Source organism: Saccopteryx bilineata, chromosome 6 (genome assembly GCF_036850765.1).
Source record: "Saccopteryx bilineata isolate mSacBil1 chromosome 6, mSacBil1_pri_phased_curated, whole genome shotgun sequence".
Taxonomy (NCBI): domain Eukaryota; kingdom Metazoa; phylum Chordata; class Mammalia; order Chiroptera; family Emballonuridae; genus Saccopteryx; species Saccopteryx bilineata.
The window spans coordinates 205,242,477-205,253,375 of NC_089495.1; the positions used below are offsets into that span (position 1 = coordinate 205,242,477).

A 10,899-nucleotide genomic window follows, 5' to 3' on the forward strand; every position below is an offset into this window, starting at 1 on the left:
GAAAGAGGTGCCCCTTCAGGAAGTGCGGCGGGGGCCGGATAAATGGCCTCAGGGGGCTGCATACAGCCCGCAGCCCGTAGTTTAGGGACGCCTGATCTAAGGTATAACAAGTTAAAATATAGAGCCAAACAAAACCAAACACAATTTCTGCTCTTACAGGGCTTATGATCCAGTTCCAAGCAAAGAAAAAAAGCTTGTGCAAAGGTACAGGGGCAGAAAAACACAGGTGCATTCAAAAGACAAAGAAAAGCAGTCTTTGCCAGCATGAAAGAGGCAAAGGGGAGAGCTAGGGTGGCAAAGCCTCATAGGACATGGTGTGAAGCTTGGCTTTTATTTTATTTATTTATTTACTTGTAATTTTTATTTGTTGATTTTAGCAAGAGAGGGAGAGAAAGAGAGAGAGAGACAGGAACATCAATCTGCTCCTGTATGTGCCCTGACCAGGGATCGAACCGGCAACTTCTGTGCTTCTGGATGATGCTCTAACCAACTGAGCTACCCATCCAGGGCTCTTAGGTTTTATTTTAAAGAAGAAAGGCCAATGCCCTGGCCAGTTATTGCTCGGTTGGTTAGAGCCTCTTCTGGAGGCACAGAAGTGACCAGTTCAATCTCCAGTCAGGGCACATGCAGGAACAGATTGATGTGCATGCGCATGCATGTGCACACGCGTGTGTTCTCTTGTTAAAATCAATAAATAAAAAACTTCTTAAGAAAAGGAAGGTCGGCCCTGGCCGGTTGGCTCAGCGGTAGAGCGTCGGCCTGGCGTGCGGGGGACCCGGATTCAATTCCCGGCCAGGGCACACAGGAGAAGCGCCCATTTGCTTCTCCACCCCCCCTCCTTCCTCTCTGTCTCTCTCTTCCCCTCCCGCAGACAAGGCTCCATTGGAGCAAAGATGGCCCGGGCGCTGGGGATGGCTCCTTGGCCTCTGTCCCAGGCGCTAGAGTGGCTCTGGTCTCGGCAGAGCGACGCCCCGGAGGGGCAGAGCATCGCCCCCTGGTGGGCTTGCCGGGTAGATCCCGGTCGGGCGCATGCGGGAGTCTGTCTGACTGTCTCTCTCCATTTCCAGCTTCAGAAAAATACAAAAAATACAAAAAAAAAAAAAAAAAAAAGGAAGGTCACCACATGTAAGTAGATGAGTGATTTAGTTGAATGGAATGGAGTGTGAGTTTAATAAAAGCAGCCTGGGCTGGTTAGAATCCTGATGGTGGACTGATATGAGTTGGAAAGCTGATATGATGGTGGAAAGCTGTGAGTTGCTGCTGTGAGCTGGGGCCAGAGATTTCTAGGTCTCCCAGCTCTGGGTCCATGAAGTGTACACAGCACCCACCCAGGCATCCAGGTTCCTATAGACCAGTGAGGCCATAGAGACCCACTCCAGCCAGGGTCTGAGGTAGGGGCTTAGTCCCCAGAGGGCAGATGAGCCTGGAAGAGCAGGCACTCGGGGGAAGGTAATAGAAGAACCCTAGAGTGGGCAGGCCGGATGCCTCTTCCATTCTGGACTTAAGCAGCCACAGAGACAAAAGTCACGAGAAGGCAGTGTGGGAGTACCCTGAATCTCCAAAAGGCCCCGAGCTCCAGGACTAGTGAAGGTCCCTCCTGGGAGCTACTCCTCCCCCTTCTGCATGCCTAAGAGAAGTCCAGATCTGAGAGACCCCCCAAGAGGACCGACCACCTTACCTCAGGGATGCTTATCAGGGGACAAGGGAAGACCCTCCTTCAGGCAAACTGGGAAGAGCATGCCTTAAGCCTGTCAGAGTTTTCAAAGAGCAGGCAGGTGCTGGCTGCACGGAGCGAGTGACTGATGTATAGTTTCTAGTGCTGCTGAGCTGGTGGCCCAATAGTGCCGCTTATGGGCCTCAGTTTCCCCATCCCTCAGAGGGCCTCCCAAGGGAAGGCATTTAAGGATGGAAACCGTCTGTTACGCCTGCCCTCTCCCACCCCCACCTCTGTGGGAACTCCAAGCCCTCTAGGCTGCAGATGTCGGATGATGCTGTGATAAGGAACATCTGTCCGAGAAGCTGGCCCCCAGGGCTGAGTGGATGGGTGGAGGCAGGCCCTGGTGGCTCAAGGTTGATGATATAGAGCAGAAAAATCGCCTGAGGGTGGGCTGGGGGGAAAGTAATGTGGAGCAGCGACTGGAGGTCCTGAACTTGGGATAGTCAGACTGTCCCATAAGGCCCGTGTCTCAGGGGTTCTGGGGCCAGAAATAAGAAAGCCTTTCCCGGGAACGTTGGTGGGCATAGGAGGGAAAGGGGCTTGGATGGGGCATTACATACAGGCCACTCACCCCTATGGCTCAGGCCGCCATGAATGTGAATGCAGGCTGACACGGAGGAAAAGACAGAGGCAGGAGGAAAGAGGAAATCTGTCCCTTTCCTGCAGGACTTGCCGCTGCGACCCTCCAGCTGTCACTTGATGAGAGCCAGGGAGCCCCCGAGATTCTGCCCAGACATAAAGATCTCAGTCAGGGCCCCAGCATCCTGCCTGTCCCACTCCCCCAAACCCCACTCGTGCTTCACGCAGGACTACCTCAGGCCCCGCAGCCCAGAGAGGATACTGAGTAAGAAAGACCTAGCCCTGGTCAGTTGGCTCAGCGGTAGAGCGTCGGCCTAGCGTGCGGAGGACCCGGGTTCGATTCCCGGCCAGGGCACACAGGAGAAGCGCCCATTTGCTTCTCCACCCCTCCGCCGCGCCTTCCTCTCTGTCTCTCTCTTCCCCTCCTGCAGCCAAGGCTCCATTGGAGCAAAGATGGCCCGGGCGCTGGGGATGGCTCTGTGGCCTCTGCCTCAGGCGCTAGAGTGGCTCTGGTCGCAACATGGCGATGCCCAGGATGGGCAGAGCATCGCCCCCTGGTGGGCAGAGCGTCGCCCCATGGTGGGCGTGCCGGGTGGATCCCGGTCGGGCGCATGCGGGAGTCTGTCTGATTGTCTCTCCCTGTTTCCAGCTTCAGAAAAATGCAACAACAAAAAAAAAAAAAAAAAAAAAAAAGAAAGACCTAGACATCATGCTGGACCTGAAGGCGGAAGTAGGAAGAGATGATGGGCAAAGGCGTCGTGGACCTTGCTTCCAGCCTCTCTGGAGCCCCGGGAGCAGGTTGAATTTGGGGAGGTCTGTACTGGAGGAGCGGGACCAATAAGTGCAGGGGGCGGGGTCAGAGGTGGAGGGTTGTCAACCTGGGATAGAGGGGCGGGGAAAGGTAGGAGTAGGCGAGGCCTACCCTTGGGGCGGAGACTGCAGTGTAAAGGCGGGGCCAGGGTGAAATAGGGAAAGAAGGCTCTAAAGGGGTGGGACCAGCTGAGAGGAGGGCGGGGCCTGTGAACAGAGAAGGCGTGGTCAGAATCTAACAGGTGGCCTATCCGGCTCACAAGCAGGAATTCAGGCTGACGCTCGAATTTGGTGGGCTGCACTGTGACTCCGGAGCCCTGAAGTTAGCTGGATGACAGGCAGGGTGCCCAGGCGGCAGCGCAGGCTTGGAGGACAGAAAATGGCACAGACTAGGATTGTATTTATGTAAAAGGTAAAACCAGATAAAAGTAAGCAATAATGTACTAAACGATGCATATTGATACATACCCAGGAAAAAAAAATAAAAGAACAAGTTATTGACAGAAAGTTGAATAGTGGGGGACGTCATACAATGCCATCCAGAGAGGTTCAGGGGTTTCAAAAGAACTAATATTCTATTCCTTAAGCCAGGTGGCTGGTAATTAAATGTTCATTTTATTATTACCTTTAAACTATGCATTAATAATGTCTACACTTTGGTATATATAACACATTTCACAAGTTGAAAGAAATACTCAACGGTTTGCCCAAGGTCTCCTCCTTTTGTGGGTAGGGAATGAATTCTCGGAGGGAGCTGTCACACCACAAGGTAGAAGGAGGAGAGTGACAGAGTAGGGGAAAGAGTAGCCAAGGCCCTGGTCAAGGTAAAGCTGAGGGTGGAGATTCGAATTCGTCGCCTGCTGTGTACACGTACCCACCCATTCCCGTACAAGACAGTCCAGCACGCTTGTAGCTCTGGATGAAGTTCCCAAATATTCCGCTAGAGGCCGCCAAGGCACCAGCTTTTGCCGCCCTCAGGAACAGGCCTCATTTCTCGCCTGCGCCAGCGCACTTCCTGCTCTTCCCAGAAGGGGACGCACTGGACGGAGAAAGGCGAAAGCGGGCATTGCGCCCACGTTTCTTGCTGCGCTAGTGAGCTCAGCAACGCACTGATTCACCCAGCTCTCCCTGTTGCTCAAAGATCGGGATTTTCAGCGGAGGAAAGAACAGCAGCCGTAGACGTGACTCTGCTGCGCCTCTTGCAGCTTCGCCTTCAAGCGTAGGTCCTGCTGCGCTCCCTCTGTGTATAAAGTGAAGAATCGAGGTATTTGGAGCCTAGATTTTTGCAATCTAGGGATAGCATTTTGCAGATTTTATTTATTTATTTATTTTTACTTTATAACATTTTGCAGATTTTAGATGAACACACCAAAAGACCGTAAACACATTGTTCGGGCTCTTCCCAGATGATAGGACTTGAAGTTTAAGGCTTCAGTAATTTCAGGATCAATCTGTTTCTGATCGTTTATATATACATATTTATTCACTGACTTCTGCTACCATGTAAGTTCCAGGAGGCCAAGATTTTAATCTAAATCAATAGCTCTTGCAGCCTTGTCAGTCCCTAACACATCGAGAAAACTTGATAACTAGTTTTTGAGTAAAACAGTTGGGGCTGGTTACAGTTTTCCAGGTACACATGAAAATGGCCTGGCCTAAGGCTTGAGGAGTGGGTGACATCAGAATGTCACTGCAACCTAAAAACAGTCAGTGTAACAGCCATTTTAAATCTGAGAATGCTGAGGGCCAGGGTCCTGCAGCAAGTGACTAATCAGAAGTGACACAGGGCCTAGAACCCAAATTTGCCATCCCGTGCACCCTCTTGGCCCCGGCTACCACTCTCCCTCTCACCCCCTTGCAGTAGGCCCTGATGCAACCCTGTATCCGCCCTGGGTGCCCCCCTTGCAAGCAGCACTGAAAAAAAGATTTTGCAAGAGCTGGGGCAGGAAGCTTCGGGCAGGGCGGTCCTGGGAAGATAAGAGCGCTCCCACCCCCAGCGCACCTCCAAGCTTTCTGGTTTCCTCTCTTCCCTTCCCTTCCCTTTCCCGGAAAGAGGCGCCCAGGCCCTGGCCGGGTGGTGACTCACTGCCTTTCCCTCTGGCAGCCACGCTGGGATCCCAGGCCTGCCCGGCACTGCAAAGCTTGCAGTGTGTGACGTTGGGCAGCAGAAAGCCCTCTCCAGCCAGCAGTTTCTGGAGCTCCATACGGGCAGCCGGCCTAGAGCCAGGTTCAACGCTGAGTCTTAGTTTCAGGAGGCAAAATGTGGTGGGGCGCCCGGAGTACACCCTTATTAAGCCAACTTTCCGAGGTCTAGGGTGACTCAGATTGGCAGGTGTAAGGTCGGGGTTTGTGTGTGAAGCACCCTTGATCCCTGTGGAAGGTGCAATGTGCACCCAGAGGTCAGGGCCTGCAGTTCCCTCAGCCTCCAGGGCAGAAGCAGATATTTGCACAGTTTAGTTGGTCTCACCTGGTTCAAGACCTGTGCCCAGCTGTGTGACCTGTCACCTCAGAAGCAGGTCACAGGAGCTGACCCAGGACCTCTTAGAGATTGAGAGCCTGGGCAATTTCTATCTTTTAAGACTCAAGTGAATTTATTTATTTATTTAAAATTCTTTACAATTGACTTTGAGAGAGAGAGAGAGGGAGGGAGAGTGAAAGAGAGAAACAGTTTTTTCTCTTAGTTTAGCTGTGCATTCATTGGTTGCTTCATGCATGCGTCCTGATCTGGGATCAAACCACAACCTTGGTGATGGGGATGACACTTGAACCAGCCGAGCTACCCTGCCAGGTCCCAGTGCTGGACTTCTTCTTTTTAAGATTTTATCTATTGCCCTGACCGGATAACTCGGTTGGTTAGCATCGTCCCAAAGCACAGAGGTTGCCAGTTCAATTCCCCTGTCAGGGCACATACAGGAACAGATCTATGTTCCTCCCCCCACCCCAGAAAGGAAATGAGATTGCAGTTGCTTCACTTGAATTGTTTACTGAGTACTTCTCGAATATGCCTTGACCAGACAAGCCCAGGGTTTCGAACCTGTGACCTTGGTGTTCCAGGCTGAGGTTCTATCCACCGCACCACCACGGGTCAGGCAGTGCTGAGCTTCGTATATGCATCAGTTCAGTTGATCCTGGAGGCTGAGGTCCTAGAGCTCATTTTCCAGGTGAAAAAAGGCAGCTCCAACAGGTGAAGCGAGCATTTGTGCTGATTCAGAAGCTGTGGCCTACCAGCCTCGCTACTAAAATGTTAGCTTATTATTGCTGCTGCTGCTGCAGTTGTGAATAACATGAGCCTATGAGGCCCTGGCTGGTTGCTAGTTGGGTTAGAGCGTTGTTGTCGTCCCCATATGGTTATGGCTTGATCCCTGTCTGGGCACACGGGGGAAGCGACCAATGAATGCACAACTAAGTGGAACGACAAATGAGTGCTTCTCTCTCTCTAAAATCAATTAATAAAAAAATAAAATAAGCAGATGAGAGCACTGCCCCCATACAGCTGTAAGGAGGACTAAATCATTTTTTAAAAAGAGTTTAAGATAGTGCCTGGTACCTGATATGTGCTCTGGAAGTGCTTGTTAAATGAAAAAATTCGTGAGGTCTTGGGTCCACAGTCCTGGAGAGGCAGGGTCCAATGTTCAAGAAACGTTGTTCTGGCTTTTCTTTGAGAGCCACCTCCCTCTCCTGGCCCTGTCCCAGGAGGGGTTGAGGAGTTAATGATTTCCCAAGCAGGGGCTGAAAGGAGCAGGGTTTTGCGTGCTACACGCGCGCGCACACACACACACTCTGCACACACACACACCCCCTGGCGGCCTCTGTCCCCCTCCTTCCCTCCCCTTGCGAGGCCGGGAGCCTCTTATGCAAGCCGCCGGCGCCCGCCCGTTCCCAGGCCCGGCTGCAGCTGCGGGCGGAGGGGCAGGGCGGGGGCGGCGCGCTGTTTGTCTAGCGCGGCCGTGCCAAAGGCGGCGGGCCCCAGACAGCCAGGCGCCTCCGTACACCTGGGGATGCTCAGGTTAAATAGCTCCGCATTCCTCGGGCCCAGCTGATGGAAACGCTCCCAGGCCGCCGCCGAGCCGGCCTCCAGATGGGCTGGGAGCGGGCCAAAGGGGAAAAGAGGGAAACGTGGAAGCCAGAGTGTGCCTGAACGGTGTGTGTGTGGGGGGAGGGCTGGCCCCCGGCGCAGCAGCGTCCTCCCCTGGAAAAAGGCCCTGCCTTGTAAGAGTGCGCGCAGGGGACACGCCCCCGCCCCCGTGGGTGGGCTTGCAGGCGGGGGCCACACGCGGGAGGGAGTGGGTGCACACGTGTGCCTCTGAGGACACTCCAAGGACACACAGGCGACAATTAATAATAATTTGTAACTAGCAAACAGTACGGGCTAAGTGCTCTACATAATTTTTCACTACAATTCTGTGAAGTTCCTGCTATAAAACAGAGGCGGGGGCGGGGAGCGGCAAAGGACTTAATTTACCTCCACAAGTCTTGTGTTCTTTGATAAAATTCAAAATGTGCTTGGAGAAGGGTTGGAACCAAGCTTTAAAATTTTTGCTATTGATTGAGAGAAACATTGATTTGTTGTTCCACTTATTTATGTGTTCATGGATTGATTCTGGTATGTGCCCTGAGGGAGGGGGCAGGGATGGAACCTGCAACCTTGGCTTATCTGGAAACGCTCTCACCAACTAAGGTACCCTGCCAAGGTACCTTTTTAAATTTTTAAATTATAGTTGATACACAATATTACTTTCAGGTGATTAGACAAGGGGCGGTACCTGCCTTCATGTTCTTAATGTTAGCGCTCAATAGACAATCTTTATTTTGTTCTTAATCCCCTCTGAACCTCTATTTCTGTTGTAAACCTGGGATCCTGGGATCGGAATCCTGCTTTTAGCCCCCAATGAAATTCTCTACGTAAAGGGTTGAGCATACAGGCAGGCTTATGGTGCTCTGCATTTTATTATATTTTTATTGATTGATAAAATATAATGACAGTCTACACCTTCTGCAGGACAGCGCTTTGCCCTTTCATGGACTCAGTTTCTCCCTGTGCAATACATGGGAGCTGACCTGGTAGGGTACATGGGGTTGATGTCCCCAGGGCCTAACAATTGCCAGGGAAGTTGGTACTTGAAATTTTCAGGGAGACTTTCCCTGAAGCCAGCAGTACCCACATCCCTCAACCCCCGACCAGCAGACACCCAGAATGCCAGCCAGTCTATAGAACAATGACAAACTTAAGAACCCAGTGTGGTTCTGCAGCCTGCAGACAAACAAGCCATCCATCACGCCAGACCCATGCAGAGATGCCTACGATCCATTTAGGCAGAACACACAAGTTCAAACAGCTGGATGTTGCACACTTATCTGCAGAACACATGTGCTCACATTTGCCCTTCTGCATACACCCCCAGGCCTGCACACCAACAGAGGACCCAGCCCCAAGGGGAACTACCAGTTCACTCCTGTCCCACACACAGGCCCAGACACTCATATGCTCTCTCCCCCACGAGTACAGACTCACACACGTGTCCAGGCAGATAGGCCCTTGCCAATGACATCTTTTTCCTGCTCAGGAGCTGAGGATTGACTCACCCACTCCTCAAAGCCCACACAGGAGCCCTGGGGGAGAGAGGAGGTTCCTACAAACTGCTGGCAGGGCCAGGCCAGGGTGAGGGGGCCGAGTCCGGACCCAGAGCAGGTGGCCCTGCAGCTGTGCCCAGGCTGGCCCTGCCAACTTGCTCACCCACTTGGACAAGCCTGGAGCCCCAGGGTAGCCTGCTGGGACCCATGGTTAGGCAGCCCATTGGGGGAGGCACCTCCTACTGGGGAATGGGGCAATGGAGTCCTGCCTCAGACAAGCTGAGGCTCTGGGTAAGTCCCTTTCCTCTGGATCTCACTTCCTCCATCTTGACAAAGATGCAGATGGGTCCAATGACCTGTTTCTCCAACTTAAACGGCTTGTTGAATCTGCCTCAACTCAGAGGGGGTCTTGGCAGGTTGATCTGCATATTAACAACCTCCCCAGGTGACCGCAGTGGCTCAATGACCACTTTGAGAAACCCCTGGAGGATTTACTTTATGACACTAGGGAACAGGAAAATGGCCAGGGATGGGGGAAAGAATACTTTAAAGACACCAGAAACACTCTGATCAGGTCTGTAAAAGTGACAGTCCAGATGTAGTCTTCCAGTCCCCTACCCCACCCCAGCACCAGCTGGGAAAAAGGTCAGGGGTCACCCTCCCAACCCAAACCCCTCCCCCTCCATCCAAGAACACTGCAACTTGACCACAGCCATCTAAAATATTTGTTTAATAACAACAACAGGAAAAAAAACAACAACCCACAGAACTATTGTAAAACAATATTCTCAGTCGGTGATCATTGTAATATACAATACAAAACAATTTCCTCAGAAATCTGAGAAGCACCAAACGTGACCATTTTTTAAAATGTCTGCTTTTCAAAAAATAGAAACACACGGGGGGGGGGGTAAACTCCCCCAAGTCTCTGGTGGCTGATAGGTGTGGAGGGAAGGTCGGCCTGCCCTGTCAGTCCCCCCAGCCCTGGGCTGGATCCAGCATGAGCCCGAAGGCCGCTGATGTCAGTCTTGTTTCTCCCCAGTTGCGACGGCGGCGGCGGCGAGGCGCTCGGGAGGGTCAGAGAGCGCTTATTCCTCGCCCCCCTTGCAAGGCTGGGGTCCATGGGTCCCGGAGGACGGCGCTTCAGCGACACAAGATGCGATCGTCGGCTGGAACACATGCCGCCTGTGAATGAGGGAGAGAAGAGGTGAGGCCGACGGGTTGGAGGGGACAAGGCTGCAAGCCACCTCTTCCCCAGCAGCCACGAGAAGGAGCGTTTCTTCTGATGTCTTTGGGAACCTTTACAGAGTCAGGGACCCGAAAGGATGGGTTAGACGTAGAGCAAAGTCCCCCCTCCCTTTCCGGGCCTCAGTTTCCCCCATCTGTAAAATAACTCGGACCTCACCTCGGTCGCCAGGGCGCTGATCTCGCCGTTGAGGGTGCTGAGCGGAGCCCGAGCGGGGAGCCCCCGGCCCCCGGTGGTCCCGACTTGAGATTCCGAGTTCAGTTCTAACTCCAGGTCCCAGATGTAGTCGATGACGTGTTGGAGGATCTCCACCCTGCTCACCTTGCGGTTCTGGGGCAAGGTGGGCACCAGCTCCTTGAGGCGCGAGTAGCAGCCGTTCATGTCGTAGAGCAGCACGTTGACCTGCTGCTCGTCGAGCAGAGCGGGAAGGCGCGTCCCGGGGCCGCCCGCGCAGCGCGAGATGGCCACGCTCTGCTCCGACAGGCAGCGCACCACCTCCCCGGCGCCGCCCGTAGCCTTGCCGGCCTTCAGCGCACAGCTGGGGCCCGCGGCGGCCGCAGCGCTGCCACTGGCGACCTTCATGGTTCTAGCGTCTATCGGGGGAAGAGAGCGGAGGCAGGAGCTAGACGTGCGGTAGGAGGTCTAAGCGTTAAAAGAGACGGTTGTAAAATGCGCGATCCAAACCCCACAGCCGGATTATTATAAAGACGCCGCGTCCCCTCCCCGAGGGGCGGGCTCAAACGTTCAAAAGCAGCCAATGGGAAACGTGGAGGCGTGGCCTGGAGCGTCTCGGCCCCGCCTCCTGCTCTACTAAGTGTACCCTAGAGTGCGTGGAAGGGGGACCCGAGACTCAAGAACTGAGGGAGTGGGAAGGCACGGAACAGGGTGACCAGTGGAGGCGAAGGCTACCTTGGACTTCTCGACAAGGAGGCTAAATCGATATTGCCGATAACGAAAAGAATCAGTTTTCCCTGGT

The 10,899-nt window shown here is 53.3% G+C and overlaps 1 protein-coding gene across 1 annotated transcript; it reads right to left on the reverse strand.

Moving 5' to 3' along the window:
* Positions 1 to 9,392: 9,392 nt before the first annotated feature.
* Positions 9,393 to 10,593, reverse strand: ID1 (inhibitor of DNA binding 1). The gene is made up of 2 exons (XM_066235062.1): positions 10,083 to 10,593; positions 9,393 to 9,862 (listed from the first exon to the last, which is right to left on the reverse strand). The coding sequence occupies exons 1-2, from the start codon at positions 10,503 to 10,505 to the stop codon at positions 9,821 to 9,823; spliced, it is 465 nt and encodes a 154-aa protein (XP_066091159.1). The 5' UTR covers positions 10,506 to 10,593; the 3' UTR covers positions 9,393 to 9,820.
* Between the last annotated feature and the right edge of the window lie 306 nt (positions 10,594 to 10,899).